The sequence below is a fragment of the Tachysurus fulvidraco genome, chromosome 9 (assembly GCF_022655615.1).
Source record: "Tachysurus fulvidraco isolate hzauxx_2018 chromosome 9, HZAU_PFXX_2.0, whole genome shotgun sequence".
In the NCBI taxonomy this organism is placed as follows: domain Eukaryota; kingdom Metazoa; phylum Chordata; class Actinopteri; order Siluriformes; family Bagridae; genus Tachysurus; species Tachysurus fulvidraco.
In genome coordinates this window covers 24,272,747-24,289,962 of record NC_062526.1, presented here as the reverse complement: position 1 = coordinate 24,289,962, position 17,216 = coordinate 24,272,747, and the positions used below count along the sequence as shown (strand labels likewise).

Here is a 17,216-nt window from a genome sequence, read left to right as displayed (position 1 = left end):
CCTCCTAGTAAAGAAGCCATTTACTAACTTACAGTATTTTCCGCACTATAAGGCGCACCTAAGAGCCTTAAATTTTCTCAAAAATCGCAATACGTAATACGTACACTACGTACGCTGGCAGCGATAAACCAGTCAGAGGACATTACGTAATACGTACAGTACATACGCTTACCTCCGCCACGCCTCCGGTAGGTGAGGACTTTGATGGATTTGTGGGAGAAGATTGATTAAAAAATAATTTGTGTGTATTGTTAAATAGTAGAATAAAGTTCAACTAAACTCACTGTTTTGCTTCTGTTACCTTTTTTGTAGACCGTATGTTTTAGCATGCGCCTTATAATACGGTGCGCCTTACTGTATGTATGGGTTAAGTACATAAACAGACCCCGTAATTGAGACTGCGCCTTATAATCCGGTGCGCCTTATAGTGCAGAAAATACGGTACTATTACAGTAAAGGTGTAGGAAATGACACAATGTTGGGCCCTTGAGCATGGCCCCTAACCCTATATGCTTCCTTCACTCAATGTTCTGACCCAAAGGAATATACAAAGAAAAAAATCTCTCTTTACTACAATTAATAAATCCTTTCTTCTTTTTCTTCCTCAATCTGCAAAACGTGGCTCTTCCAGAAAAGGGATGTAACCCAATCCTACATTATTCGTATTTAAACCTAACATGGGTGAGACTTAAGCCAGGATATGGTAGCTCAGTGGTTCGGGTGTTCGGCTACTGATCGGAAGGTCATGGGTTCGAACCCCAGGTCCACCAAGCTGCCACTGCTGGGCCCCTGAGCAAGGCCCTAAACCCTCAGTTGCTCAGTTGTAAGTCACTCTGGATAAGGGTATATACATATATAAAACATTGTGTCATTTATATAAAAATAATGCACTAATGTTGTGTTACATCTCTCTTCCAGATGACCAGGTTAACAGGACTTAGAGCTGTTGGTGCAGACTGACACACTCAGTTATGGCATTGAATATCTTCATCATGAAAACACTGTCTGGATGAAGCAGGTGAGCGGCAGCTGCTGTTAGGAATAAATGGACCAGTATATGATATTGAAGACTGTGTAAGCTCCAGGGAAGATCACACGTGAGTACTTGTCTATGGCGTGGGTGTCGATCCAGACGCCGTAGGCGCGAGACTTTCTGGCTGAGCCGTGAGCGCCGTGCTCCTTGTCCATGGCCAACTGCACCAGCATGTGCTCTCTCTTGTCTCCATTCACCTCAGACACACCGTAATGACCCGTAGTCATGGTGTCCATCTCGCTGTAGCTGCTGCTCATCATCACGTGTCCCGCATGAGACATCCCGCATGTGCACGGCAGCTGGAGAGGGAGAAAAGTGTCCCAGTTGTGACTTTGTACGTGCAATTAATTATGTTTTATTAAATAGTTAGGATTCCTATATCACAAGAAATTATATTAAAGTTATGCAACATAAAATAATCACAAAATTACCTGCAAAAAAAATGTAACATAAATATCAATTTCACATCTGAACCAATAATGTGAAAAATGAAACTTTTTTTTGATTAAAAAAAAGGAATAATTTTTAGAGAATTAAAACATTTATTAAACAGAAATAAATCTAAAAATACATTCGTTAGAAAGCCTAAAAGTCAAGTAAAAACGCAGGCTGCATAAACGTCTCTGAGTGAGTTTTTTTAATAGAGAGCCAATTAATAGAGTGTCAAGTTTAATTAATAAATTACGACCATCTAATCGTCATTCTCTGGTTTATGTTCCAAATAAACACCGTGTCCGATAGGAAGAAAGTCCTTAATGCAGGAGATATGTGTTCCAATCACCTTCACCAGTTTGAACACAGAAGACCACATGGTTTAATCTTACCTTCTCTCTGAGCTTCCTCTCTCTGCGTTCCTGCAGAGTGGACAGATAGTTTACAGCCGCGTACTCGATGACAGAAAGGAAGACAAAGACGAAGCTGACCCACAGGTAGATGTCTACGGCTTTGATGTAGGACACTCGGGGCATGGACGCATTTACGCCTGTGATGATGGTGGACATGGTGAGCACCGTCGTGATGCCTGAATAATAACCAAAAATATAAATATATATTATAAAAAATCAACAAAAATTCAATAAGTTGTTTTTTTTTTTACTTGGCGAACTATACACATCATTATCATTCATTCATTCATTGTCTACCGCTTATCCGAACTTCTCGGGTCACGGGGAGCCTGTGCCTATCTCAGGCGTCATCGGGCATCGAGGCAGGATACACCCTGGACGGAGTGCCAACCCATCACAGGGCACACACACACTCTCATTCACTCACACACTCTGGACAATTTTCCAGAGATGCCAATCAACCTACCATGCATGTCTTTGTACCGCGGGAGGAAACCGGAGTACCCGGAGGAAACCCCCGAGGCACGGGGAGAACATGCAAACTCCACACACACAAGGTGGAGGCGGGAATCGAACCCCCAACCCTGGAGGTGTGAGGCAAACGTGCTAACCACTAAGCCACCGTGCAACCCCCCCGGACATAATTTCAAATGAAAACTAAATGGAGAACAGTGACAATACTACAAGACAGGACAGAACATCATCTCAGTATTGTTGGCTTAGTCATATTCTGCCTAACCTTTTACAGGACGAGTTAAACATATTAGCGGCAGAATAAGCAACGGTTCAGGTTAGTGTTTGTATTTTTAAATGATTGTATTTTAAATCATGAAAAAAAAGGACATAAAATATCAAAGTGTGTCTCACCGAGAGGAACTCTGGCAGGGACAGCGCGCCGGTCGATCCAGAAGGACACCCAGGACAGCATGACCATCAGAGTAGCAGGAAAGTAGGTCTGCAGCAGGAAGAAGAAAATGTGACGTCTCAGGGTGAAGTTGATGTACAGACGGTTGTACCAACCTGGAGAACAGACAGAAAGTCAGTGTAAATGTAAACTGGAAACGGTTCTGATTCTTAAGTGCGTAAATAAAACGTGTCAAAAACTAAAGTACGATAAAGACGACACGGTTTAATGATTGTTTATTAACTAGGGGCTTTTTTTCACGCTGGTAGTTTGCATGACAGAACCGGAGACGAGCTGTAGGAAGCGTGTGTGAGCTCGGTTACGACCGTGCCCTGATTCCTGTGAACACGGAGGCAACTCGGACTCGTGGCAGTGGCAGGAAAACCGTACGTTACTGCACATATTGTAATAGCACCAAATTAGCAACAAAATAAAATAAAGTATTAAGGTGAGACCGTATGGTCGTGTTCTCCACGCCTCACATTTCAGATGATACACGATGAACGCAAACGAACTGCGGTTTGAAGTGAACCGTAAACCAGGACAATGTTACGGGGGGAAACAATCGCATTAGGATTTGTGCAGAATGACGTAGACCATGAGAGCTAGTATAACATCCCCATGTAATTACATCATGTAGTATAACATCCCCATGTGATTACTGTACATCATGTAGTATAACATTGCCATGTGATTACTGTACATCATGTAGTATAACATCCCCATGTGATTACATCATGTAGTATAACATCCCCATGTGATTACATCATGTAGTATAACATCCCCATGTGATTACATCATGTAGTATAACATCCCCATGTGATTACATCATGTAGTATAATATCCCCATGTGATTACATCATGTAGTATAACATCCCCATGTGATTACTGTACATCATGTAGTATAACATCCCCATGTGATTACATCATGTAGTATAACATCCCCATGTGATTACTGTACATCATGTAGTATAACATCCCCATGTGATTACATCATGTAGTATAACATCCCCATGTGATTACTGTACATCATGTAGTATAACATCCCCATGTGATTACTGTACATCATGTAGTATAACATCCCCATGTGATTACATCATGTAGTATAACATCCCCATGTGATTACATCATGTAGTATAACATCCCCATGTGATTACATCATGTAGTATAACATCCCCATGTGATTACATCATGTAGTATAACATCCCCATGTGATTACATCATGTAGTATAACATCCCCATGTGATTACATCATGTAGTATAACATCCCCATGTGATTACATCATGTAGTATAATATCCCCATGTGATTACATCATGTAGCATAACATCCCCATGTGATTACATCATGTAGTATAATATCCCCATGTGATTACATCATGTAGTATAACATCCCCATGTGATTACATCATGTAGTATAACATCCCCATGTGATTACTGTACATCATGTAGTATAACATCCCCATGTGATTACATCATGTAGTATAACATCCCCATGTGATTACATCATGTAGTATAACATCCCCATGTGATTACATCATGTAGTATAACATCCCCATGTGATTACATCATGTAGTATAACATCCCCATGTGATTACATCATGTAGTATAACATCCCCATGTGATTACATCATGTAGTATAACATCCCCATGTGATTACATCATGTAGTATAACATCCCCATGTGATTACATCATGTAGTATAATATCCCCATGTGATTACATCATGTAGTATAACATCCCCATGTGATTACATCATGTAGTATAATATCCCCATGTGATTACATCATGTAGTATAACATCCCCATGTGATTACATCATGTAGTATAACATCCCCATGTGATTACATCATGTAGTATAACATCCCCATGTGATTACTGTACATCATGTAGTATAACATCCCCATGTGATTACATCATGTAGTATAACATCCCCATGTGATTACATCATGTAGTATAACATCCCCATGTGATTACATCATGTAGTATAACATCCCCATGTGATTACATCATGTAGTATAACATCCCCATGTGATTACATCATGTAGTATAACATCCCCATGTGATTACTGTACATCATGTAGTATAACATCCCCATGTGATTACATCATGTAGTATAATATCCCCATGTGATTACATCATGTAGTATAACATCCCCATGTGATTACATCATGTAGTATAACATCCCCATGTGATTACATCATGTAGTATAACATCCCCATGTGATTACATCATGTAGTATAACATCCCCATGTGATTACATCATGTAGTATAACATCCCCATGTGATTACTTCATGTAGTATAACATCCCCATGTGATTACATCATGTAGTATAATATCCCCATGTGATTACATCATGTAGTATAACATCCCCATGTGATTACATCATGTAGTATAATATCCCCATGTGATTACATCATGTAGTATAACATCCCCATGTGATTACATCATGTAGTATAACATCCCCATGTGATTACATCATGTAGTATAATATCCCCATGTGATTACATCATGTAGTATAACATCCCCATGTGATTACATCATGTAGTATAACATCCCCATGTGATTACATGTTGTGTCCATGATGTCATTTGTGGCACATTATCGGATCCTCGGTGCAGCTTTCTGTATCGGAAGCTCATGTCATAGCTGTACAAAACTGTATGTATACAATATATGTATATGTGACTAATAAAGGCTTTCTTCTTCCTCCTCTTCCTCTTCTTTTTCCTTTTCTTCTTCTTTTTCTTCTTCTTCTGTTTTTTTCTTCTTCCTCTTCTTCTGTTTCTTTTTCTTCTTCTTTTTGTTCTGTTTATTTTTCTTCTTTTTCTGATTATTTTTCTTCTTCCTCCTCTTCTTCTTCTTCTTCTTCTGTTTCTTCTTCTTCCTCATCTTCTTCTTCCTCCTCTTCTTCTTCTTCTTCCTCCTCTTCTTCTTCTTCTGTTTCTTTTTCTTCTTCCTCTTCTTCTTCTTCTTCTTCTGTTTCTTCTTCTGTTTCTTCTTCTTCTTCTTCTTCTTCTTCTTCTTCTTCTCCTTCTTCCTGTTAGACCTGGAAGCCTTATTTAACAATAATACGATTAGCAACAATGAAATCACATCCTCTTCTGCATCTTCTGGACAGGGAGGATGATGATGTATCAGATGTGATTTATCAGCTGTACATACGATGACGGTCACATTAACGTAACCGGTGACACAGAACGAAAGGAAGTCGGACACCATCGTGCTGCAGTGCTGTTGTTATTAATATTATTATTATTATTATTACTTCTTCCAGACACACTGAGCTGTGTGACACACTACTGTACCTGTGCTGCTGTAGAAGGCCAGTTTAGAGGTAGTGTGAAACTCCTGAATGAGGAACTGAGAGAGTGAGATCTTGTCATCTGTCTTCAGAGAGTCGTTCCCTTTCTTCCAGTAGAGCATCAGGTCATCGTCCGTGTACGCGTCTGTAAAGGAGCAGGAATGGTTCAGAACTGAAAGTAAGTTGTGTTAATAAGGTTAATAAGTGCAAAGCTAGCCTTGTACAGACGTTTAAGAAGTAAATAAATATCATGTATTTACAATTTGAAGGACTGAATTAAACTCTTTCTATCTTCTGGCTTTCACACTTCACATTGCTGGATGTTTTCCATCGCTTTTGCACAAAATATGATCGAGTCTGAGTTACAGAATAAAGGCAGAGATGCTCACAGCTTTCGATCTCCAGTGAACAAGTCTGAGTATCAAGAGGAAAGTGGCTGAGGTCCATGTTACACATAGCTGTAACGGTGACCCTGAGAATATCACACACACACACACACACACACACACACGCACACGCACACCCCTTTATAAACAATGTGAATACAGCATTCTACAAAACATGTATTTCTAAAGCTTTGTGGCTGCATTTATTTATTTAAATATTAACTCATAATTATTAAGTGAGCATTTTTCTAATCGCTAATAATGTCTTTTTGTGACATAACGCTGTTAAATTCTCATTTTTGATTGGTGTTGGTGTCGATTCATTCCCTGTAACAGCAAATCACCTCGACGTTAATGCAAGCGTATGGTTTCTAAAGACACGTCACACACACGGATGTTAAAACCGTGTGGAATTCCTGACACGGTGATGTTTTACCAGAGGAGACGTTTCGTTAGCATTTATTATAGAGTTTTAAACGTTAGCTCTTTGTACCGATCGGCAGTAAAGCTGCGAATAAACGCGAAAGTCTTGATACAGTAAGTAACTGTGTGGTTTATTATGCATTTTTTTGTCTCTTTAACAACAACAAAAAAGGTTCATTAAAGAGAGAACAGTTTTTTAATGCTGCTTTACATAACAGTGATTCATTCATTCATTCACTTTCTACCGCTTATCCGAACTTCTCGGGTCACGGGGAGCCTGTGCCTATCTCAGGCGTCATCGGGCATCGAGGCAGGATACACCCTGGACGGAGTGCCAACCCATCGCAGGGCACACACACACTCTCATTCACACACACACATTCACACTACGGACAATTTTCCAGAGATGCCAATCAACCTACCATGCATGTCTTTGGACCAGGGGAGGAAACCGGAGTACCCGGAGGAAACCCCCGAGGCACGGGGAGAACATGCAAACTCCACACACACAAGGCGGAGGCGGGAATCACATAACAGTGATTATTTTATTAATTATAGACTTATATAGAGTTGCGTTTGAAGCCAAGGTCTTTTTTTTTTTTAAGAATCGAAATCTGCTCGTTTATTGAAAATGACACATAAAGTGTTGAAAAATACGTAGTCCACGTGGCAAGGTGTAAAGTCAGCAGTCAGCAAGTCATGATGTTTCAGACTTTTTCCCTGTAAACATTCCACAGTTTTTCAGCTACTTCATTTTTCTTTATACAGAGGTCTGTAAATGCCCGGCTGTGGTCGGTGTGAGGGAACGTGACCCAGCTTCAGTAGCGGGTTGGAGATTAACCCCTCATCCATGAGCTAGATTTGTCTTTCCCACATGTCGGTCACATGGCCTCACATCTGCACGTCCAACAATTCCTGGAACAGAAGCAGTATTACCACCACGCATGTCCTGTATAGTGCAGATTTAACTAATGTGAGCTGTGGAGAAATAAATAATACTGGAGTTAAAGGGTGACGTCACATCTAGGGGAAGCACTAAACCCACTGACAATCCATTGCCATTGCCTAGGAGATTATAAGAGCTTTAAACATGCTGCGGTTCTTCCAGCAGTGATTACAGTACGTTCTTCTGATTATTGTGTGGGCCGTGATTTCAGCTCTCTGATAGTTACTCAAAATGTTTTTTTTTGTTTTTTTTTTTAAACCAATCGAGTACCCGTGGTGTTAGAAGACAAGAGGAGGAGGAGGCAACGAAGTGCATCGAAAATTTCCCTTCAAACCCAGATTTCTTTTGTCTATATTGCTGATTATCAGCAGCTGGTTAACAAAAACTCCTAACATTATGTAATTAATTAGTTATTTATTGCACGGTGGCTTAGTGGTTAGCACGTTCGCCTCACACCTCCAGGGTTGGGGGTTCGATTCCCGCCTCCGCCTTGTGTGTGTGGAGTTTGCATGTTCTCCCCGTGCCTCGGGGGTTTCCTCCGGGTACTCCGGTTTCCTCCCCCGGTCCAAAGACATGCATGGTAGGTTGATTGGCATCTCTGGAAAATTGTCCATAGTGTGTGTGTGTGAGTGAATGAGAGTGTGTGTGTGCCCTGCGATGGGTTGGCACTCTGTCCAGGGTGTATCCTGCCTCGATGCCCGATGACGCCTGAGATAGGCACAGGCTCCCCATGACCCGAGAAATTTGGATAAGCGGTAGAAAATGAATGAATGAATGATAATGATGTGTATAGTTCACCAAGTAAAAAAAAAAAACCAACTTATTTCGTTACCTGACGCTGTAGAGCACTTTGCCGTCCGGATACACCCTGAGCATGACGTTGTCCGTCGTAGTGTCGTGGATGAAGGAGCGTTTGGAGTGAACGAAGAACATGTCAGGAACCCAGATCTTCTTCAGTAACCGGCTGTCGAAAGTCATGCTCTGGTTGGTCTTGCCTGAGAAGGACAGGCGCTCATCTTTCCAATAGTGCCTCAGGTACAGAGTCATGGTGAAGTCCTGACACACAATAACAGCAGCTTCAGTACGTTTTTAATCAAATCAGGTTTGGAACAAAGAAAAATCTAACATAGAGGACGCTTTTTTTTTTTAAATAAAATGTGCATTAACCTGAACACGGTGTATTATTAGAATCTAATGCCATCAATGTAGCCAAGGGCGGTTCTAGGGTTTCATCTTTAGGGGGTTTTAGCCCTCAGTGAGAATTTAAAACAAGAAGAGTTTTATATTATATATTATATGACTACATAGTAAGCCAAAAGTTATGGTATTATTTAAAATGGCAAAAGTGGACACCAAAATGTTATGCATGATGTAATGATGCCAGTCTCGAATCAGATCAGTTCATGTATGTGTGCATTCTCTACAAACAGTGTGTCCAATGAATGACGTCATTAATAAACTAATATTCACAAAGACAAAGAACAAATCAATAAATGTTATTTTTATTTAGTATTGAATGGATTGTTTGCATTAATATTTTGTTTGTGCTACAACTCTGGTAATAAGAATAGTGACATTTCACTGCTTTTGGTTGCCGTCTTTGCGTCTTTCCGCCGATTAACGTGATAGATAAACACCTCCAGCTCTGACTGCGCGTGCACGCTGCGCGTTCCTGTGCTTCTCCGTTCTAATAAAGCAGACAGCTGATGACACACTTTTGAAAGACTACAACACACGCGTGTAAAAGCAAAGTAAAAAAAATCGCTCTTGGATCAAACTGATAAATCATTTTCTTTCCCATCGACGACATGTCCTGCATTTTAACATATTTTTATTGTTTATTTATGAAAGTAAAAATTATACTTATAGTTTTAGGGTGGCTGAGATCACAAACAGGGGGCAGAAGCCACCCTAAAAAAGGGCTAGAACCGCCCCTGACTGTAGCACAAAAAAACAACAACAAATCACCAAACCAGATTTTATTACCATATCCACTTCAGAGATAGTGTCCAAGCTTTCAACCTGCACGTCCACACCCACAGGAACAGCCGGGCCTGTAAACAAGACGAAGGGATTTTTATATGTTCCCTGAGCTTGTTTCAGTAAGTAAATGGCTTTAGTTTGGACTCACAATAAAAGCAGCAATACATAAAGGTCTGGCGAAACGGGAAAATAATCAGAGGTTTGTTTTGCCAATAGAATTTCTCCTCAATCTGTTACTCACTTCTGTGGATATTTTGTTGTTATTTTACCTCCAAATCCAGGCCGCATTGTGAAATCGTGGTCATCTATACGGAGGACGTGCTCCGATTTCGGCACCGAGCCCTTGGTGATGTCGGGGCTCCTTTTCAGGACGAGACTTCAACCAGGATCAAAGCACAAATAAGTAGAAAGCATCACAGCACAAACGGTACATTAAACTCCTTCTCATTTAAAACTTTACAATGCTGTTGAGTTTTTAAAAAAAAAGGTTTCGGCTTCTTTTTTTTAATCTGGTTTGAATTGACGAAAGGAAATTTACACCATTTGGTAAAGTAACTGCTGTAAAACTATAAAACATAAGAGATCACCTTCCAGATTTGTGTAATTGTCCTTCCGGTCTTGTAGCATCTCTCCGGGATCTACAACAAAGTAAAAACGACAGTAATATTGTCTGGTTTTTCCTTGTTTTGTTTTGGCTACGTATGTGAAAGACTTTAAAGGCAGGGTCTTCGTTGTTTGAAAGCCAATGTCGACATTTGAAATCACCAAAACAAACACACCCCTAACCCAAATGGGTCCCACCCCTGTATCGATAGCTCCGCCCACACATACATACGTAACCCAGGCAACTAATGGAAAGAAATGTGTCTTTATCATAGCTGAAGGGAAGAACAATACGATTGTAGATAAACAAACAAGCAAAAATGACACACAAGCATCATCATGTAAAGGACAAAGGCATATATTAGTTCTGTGTAACAAAGCAAAACCAACGTTACTCACCTATCGAGAAGGAAAAAAGCGCCTCGGCGTCTTAAGTAAAGTTGAATTTCCCGAGTCAATAATTCCTGAGCTAAACGCTGTTACTACACAAAACGCGGTTGTAGCTGCGTCTCTACATTACTACGATAGAAAAGAGGTGTTATTTGTGTAGTAACAGCGTTTAGCTCAGGAGTTATTGACTCGGGAAACTCCAACCTGTGAATATGTGGCCAACTTCCTGCTCCTTCAGTTCTCTCCAGCGCTGGGAAGCTGATCCTATATTAACACGTCCTACTTCTTGCCTTATCAGAAGTCTTTCTTCTCTTTCTTTCTTTGTTTTTATCCTCCATGTCAATGTTAAAACCGCTTTCTGCTAATGTCACACATGCGCACTGAACACTCTCTCCGCCCATATTGACAAACCCTGCCCCTTTCTGCTCATTGGCTACACGTTTGTTTTCATTTTTGTTTAGCTTGTTGTCCTGACTCAATTTTCTGAAGCATTTCTCAAACATCGGAGACCTCACCTTTAATGGGCGAGTTTCATGAAACGACATCTTTGGTACGTTAAATACGGCTGGACTTCATTCAGAAATCGTTACACGGTTAAATTCCTCTCGCACAATAACACTGTTGAATCTCTCTGAAACACTAATATGGAGATTTTTCTCAGCAAATCTCTGCAGCTAAAGATTGTCCAGTTTCGGTGATCTTTTGTCTTTGAAACATCAGATTCCTCTATTTTAACGCATTGTGATTTTCCTCTGTTGTAATTCATCCACCTCGAGGTACAAGGATGTGTGTGAGCTGCTTTGTTGTAGAGCGGATCATTTAAATGTCCTTAGATTTCCTGTCAGCTTGAATAAATTGCGTTGTGTAAAATATGGTGGTTGTCTTCTGTGCTTTATCATCAACAAAGTGCTGAACTCTCTCTCTCTCTCTCTCTCTCTCTCTCTCTCTCTCTTTCTTTCTTTTGCATCATTCTTTTGCATGTAAACTCTAGAGACTGTTGTGTGAAAATCAGCAGTTTCTGTAAAACTCAAACCAGCACAACTGACACCACACGCAAGAAATTTCCGAAGCATCAACAAATTCAAATCTGGTGACTTTATGAAGTCGGAGAGTAGAGGTCTTCACGGGTCTCCACTTAGATCCGAAAACCCGAGGTCCGACCCGAGCGAGTTCGGGTCTAATGGTTTCACGTGTACCTCGGACACGGGTCGGGTATAATAATAGCGACATCGGGTCTCGGGTAATTTAAAATGAATGTGTTTTTACCGAACGGACCCGAGAAGACACGAACTACTGTATCTCATGTGTGTGTGTGTGTGTGTGTGTGTGTGTGTGTGCATCGACTCGAGTCCTTTTCCAACCTCTCCTCTGTTTGCCAAGACCGCTTGCAACATGTGGCTTGCAACGTGTGGCTGGCGGTAAGCTAATTTTCGTTTAAACAGACCTGTCAATCAATTTTGAATTCACTCTGTAGCGGTTACTTTAGTGTAGAGTTATGCAACATTCAGGTCCAGTCGGGTTTAAAAAAAATTGCTAACCAGTCGGGTCGGACTCGGGTCTAATTTTTCGGGTTTGTCTCGGGTCGGGTCTTTCTTTAAAAAAAAAAAAAGATGCACGTCAGGTTCGGGTAAACGGTGATTCGGGTCAATTCGGGTCGGGTCCATTTCTTTAGACCCGAGAAGACCTCTATAGGTGAGTTTATTTCACCACTTTTACTATACGTTAGAAAACGTTAGAAGTTTTAAGAAATATATATAAACAACGTTCTACGGTTACGAAACGTTTCCTGAAAAGTGAACTAGAAAAGTGTGTTAAACTGAAAATTGTTCCATTTGTGATCAACTGTGCGACTCTGGAGCAGTAATTCACCCACCGATGAAGGTCAGAATTAATGAAAGATATTGAAGTTTTCTCCTTAGATGTCACAGATGATTATGAGGCTTGTGACCTTTACAAATCCACCCGAATCCAACATTTACAGAATAGATTGAGAGAAAGAGAGAGAGAGAGAGAGAGAGAGAGAGAGAGAGAGAGAGAGAGAGAGAGAGAGAGAGAGAAAAGATTGTGACCATGCCAGAGGTATTATGCAAGAACAGAAGAATATGGTCAGGTTAATGAAAATCAGATGAGTCCTCATTTTCCTAGCGCTAGATTAATCTGCCATCTGAAGACACGAGTCACCTCTGAATATGCTGCGGTCTAATCGTATTAAAGAGAAGGACTTATTGTGGGGAAAAAACCCAAACAAACAGAATTTCAGCATATGGTGTCGAACACGTACGCACAGATTCCTCGTGCAAATAAAACAAGTGGATGGAAAGCCCAATGAGCTAAGATTAATATAAAAGAGTTATATAATGTCACCCACACACACACACGTGCATGAACACACTCTCCCGCTCTCATGCAAGCGTGCATTCTTTGTTCGCTCTTGAGTGATACCGCTCTCAGCGCTTCTCTGCCTTCAGAACCACGCGCTTGTCACACGAGATCTCGTATCACGTCTCTTCCGTCTCACGCAGCCCTGCAGAGGCTCACATTTTCTGTCACACTGCATTTCCACATCACTCTTATGATGTTCGGGGTTACGGCCTTTGCGAAAAACACCAAACTCGTCCGAGCGTATTTGGAAAATTGTGGAACCTGAATCGTTTGAATCTGACGGTGTGATATTCGGACGTATTCACTGTATCACTGCGAGATTTTATCATGGATTAAAGCTCTTGACTTATATTTACATGATTTAATGCACTTCCTAATAAAGGGGACAGTGAGATGACGTGCATATGGACAGACACTGTTCCTAGGTCAGGATACGTACGAACAGTCAATCGGGAATGAATAAATAGTGTTTATAGTCAGTGTTCACATGTCACGTCAGATTAGAGCACAGACAATAAACCATGCCAAACAGCATCGAACCACAAAGCCTCAAGTGCAGTAAGTACAGTATCAGTACGGTGATGTTCTCCATTTAACCTGCTGTCACGATGGGACAAAGGCGAGTGAGGATCCAAATACAGCTTGAACTTTTTATAAACAAAAACAAGAAACAGATAGGCAGGCAAAAACTGGGCAGAACACTGAGCGGAACAGGAGCGTGAACAGACAACATACTACACCAACAACGACTAACAACAGGGAAGTGGATAAACAGAGTAGATATAGTGAACAAGAACCAATCACAAGGCGGATACAATCAAAGACTAGGACAAAACACCTGGGGAAGAGATTGAGTGCAATTAATGTCCATGGTAACAAATAGGTGGGCGGGGCCAACAATTAACAGCAGGGAATGACAGCCGACCAAGAAAACCAAGGAAAACACAGACAGACTCATTACACCTGCATTGCTTTTGTTCCATAAAAACTAGCACATTGCACTCCGATACAAAGGTCTGAGTCAGAGGAAATGAATCAACACCTTCTGACCAATCAGATTCAAGAATTCAACAGCGCTGTGAATCTCAAATTATAACCCAGATGTAGATCGATGGAATCGTGCTGGAATTAAACCAACATTATGTGGCCATTTAAAGCACTGTAGGAAACTTTAGATGGGTTTAATGTCAGAGCACAGAGACGTTAGACTGGATGTACAGGAATGAGTGTGGATGTTTAATCAGAGAAGTGTTTCACTCATTATTTCTCTGCTTTCAGGTGGCATTCATTTGGCTGATTGATTTGGCTTCTTGTGTAGGTAAAGCGCTTTGGATGGTACATGCACATGCGCGCACACGTACACATACACACACAAGCACATACAGTACACAAGTACACACACACACAAGCACACGCAAGTACACATACACACACAAGTACACACACACAAGCACACACAAGTACACATACACACACAAGTACACACACACAAGCACACACAAGCACACACAAGTACACGTACACACACAAGTACACACACACACACAAGTACACACACACAAGTACACATACACACACAAGCACACGCAAGTACACATACACACACAAGCACACGCAAGTACACATACACACACACAAGCACACGCAAGTACACATACACACACAAGCACACGCAAGTACACATACACACACACAAGCACACGCAAGTACACATACACAAGCACACACAAGTACACATACACACACACACATACACAAGCACACACAGTGTGTGAGTGTTTAGTATTTAGTTAATTTATCAATTAATTAAAAGCATGAGCCCAACACAACATTATACATCACACATAACATTTCTGCCCAGATTAACCTTCACTCTCAGCTGTCACTAAACTCACATTTTCATAAGCTCATTTCCACAAACCTACAGCACAATGTCTTTTGCAATAACACACACAAGTCATCTACACACAGGGCACCACTCGGGTCCAATCAGAAGAGATTTAAAAAAAAACACACAAAACACATTGCATAGAAAAATAATTTCCACAAAGATTTTCTGGATAATTAATGGCTCTAAATTTGTAAATCTATTTAAAAGAGTTCCTGTAGTTTTGCAAAGAAACAAGAAAAGATGGAACTAAAAAGGAAGAAATAGAAAGTAATGACCAGGTTCTTTGGAAGGAAGCTGCAACTCATCTGTTTTAGATCAAACTAGACACTAGAAAGGTTTCACTGAAAAAACTAAATAATGGTTTCTACATAATCGATGATTGATGAATACATGAGCGTTCAAGAATAAGATTGTTGAGACAAAACATGAAGACGAAACAATAAGTACAGAAAAATAGTTAGGAGTCTTGAATTGAATGGTGATTTGAAAGCTGACAGAATTTTCATTTGCACAATTGAAGCTAATTCAATTTTACTTGGGAATTATACATAAATCCTTCTGACTTGTAATTTAGATTAACAGGAGTCAGTGCGGTATGTGGAAGAAAAGAAAGCTTAAGAGTAAAAATGAATATATGTAAAAAAAAAAAAAAAAAAAAATTTATATATATATATATATACTACAATATACTATATATATATACACTACAATATACTATATATATATACACACACACACACACACATACATCACCATGCTCACTCTATTATGCTACATTTAAATATATATATATATATGACTCTGTATGTATGTATATGGCTCTGACTGTATAATTAACACTGTTTATTGAGACAGTGACTGTCCTTCTTACCTGAGCTGCCTGCAGGTGTGAAGTTTCAGTCCCCTGGTTAGAACCTGTGTGCCGCACGCGCCCAGCATCACCACACACAGCAGCGCGAGCAGGTCCGCGCGCATGGCGCCTTCATCAAAACGCGTGAAATAATCCGGGATTTAAACAAGTGCACAGGAGTAAATGTGAACTACAAACGTTTACGCTTCCCTGACGCAAGTGTTACAGTCCCATACTACACGTACAGGGAAATATTACCCTCCCCGCACTCGGTCCGGAGATAAATACCCCGGCTCGGTCTCAAACCACGTGCTGTTCCCTACACAAGCGCACGCGCAGGGTTTGCATTAATGCACTTAGCAAGATCCCTAGATCAATAAGGGAGCTATTTTGGATCGAGCTCATGAATCAACTGTGTATTTTAATGCATATTACGTAATATTTATACACAGATTTTTTTTAAAGTGTGTGACCATAAGGATGTTACCAACAACACTAATATGCACTATACACTATATGGTGTAGAAAATATTGTGGACACTTAAACATCCCATAAATATGTGCTTAGTGAACATCTGGACAAAAAAGGGTGTGATGGTGAAGTGTGCATGAACATCTGGGCAGATTGTGTTTTACTGAAAGCTTTCTCACAAAGCATCATTCATACCCAGTGTGTAGATCTCCACATAGACAGGCATCCAAGTCAGAACTGGGGACCGTGGAACTGTAGGATGGCAGTGATGCCCACCGTGCCAGCAGACACCCTTATCCAGAGCGACTTACATTTTATCTCATTTTTATACAACTGAGCAATTGAGGGTTAAGGGCCTCGCTCAGGGGTCCAGCAGTGGCAACTTAGTGGACATAGGAATCAAACTCACAACCTTCCGGTTAGAAGCCCAACACCTTAACCACTGGCTACCATATCTCGAGGAAATCCTCTGAGACGACACAAAAAGGGAACCCATGGCAGGATTAGTTTCTCTGAAATAACATTACACTAAACTAGTTAAGAGGTTTTCCATGATATATACAGTACATTACATAAATAAGGGTTTGTTTGTTTGCTTATTTGCTTTATGTCAAATATTAAATACGTTTTCTTTGCTTAAACACTGTTTTTCAAACGATTCACACCTCTATAATAAATGAAAGAAGTATATAGAAAAAAATATTGATTTTTTAATGTGAGCAATTTTCTTAAGTTAAACTACAGCAAAAGCCTCTTTATTATCTTGGATAGCACAGAAAAATAGTGTCCATCTGGACTTCTATCATC

The 17,216-nt window shown here is 40.4% G+C and overlaps 1 protein-coding gene and 1 long non-coding RNA gene across 2 annotated transcripts; one reads left to right on the top strand and one right to left on the bottom strand.

Moving 5' to 3' along the window:
* Nucleotides 1-332: 332 nt before the first annotated feature.
* On the bottom strand, nucleotides 333-16,319 carry gabrr1 (gamma-aminobutyric acid type A receptor subunit rho1). The gene is made up of 10 exons (XM_027152386.2): nucleotides 15,959-16,319; nucleotides 10,409-10,459; nucleotides 10,091-10,197; nucleotides 9,825-9,892; nucleotides 8,671-8,894; nucleotides 6,473-6,555; nucleotides 6,088-6,228; nucleotides 2,746-2,898; nucleotides 1,858-2,054; nucleotides 333-1,332 (listed from the first exon to the last, which is right to left on the bottom strand). Exons 1-10 carry the CDS (start codon nucleotides 16,060-16,062, stop codon nucleotides 1,036-1,038), a joined length of 1,425 nt encoding a protein of 474 aa, XP_027008187.2. The 5' UTR covers nucleotides 16,063-16,319; the 3' UTR covers nucleotides 333-1,035.
* On the top strand, nucleotides 2,434-10,606 carry LOC113646245. Its single transcript, XR_007143781.1, has 6 exons — nucleotides 2,434-2,668; nucleotides 2,764-2,956; nucleotides 3,052-3,168; nucleotides 6,057-6,261; nucleotides 8,683-8,873; nucleotides 10,103-10,606. It is a non-coding gene; the product is annotated as an uncharacterized LOC113646245 (long non-coding RNA).
* Nucleotides 16,320-17,216: the final 897 nt, after the last annotated feature.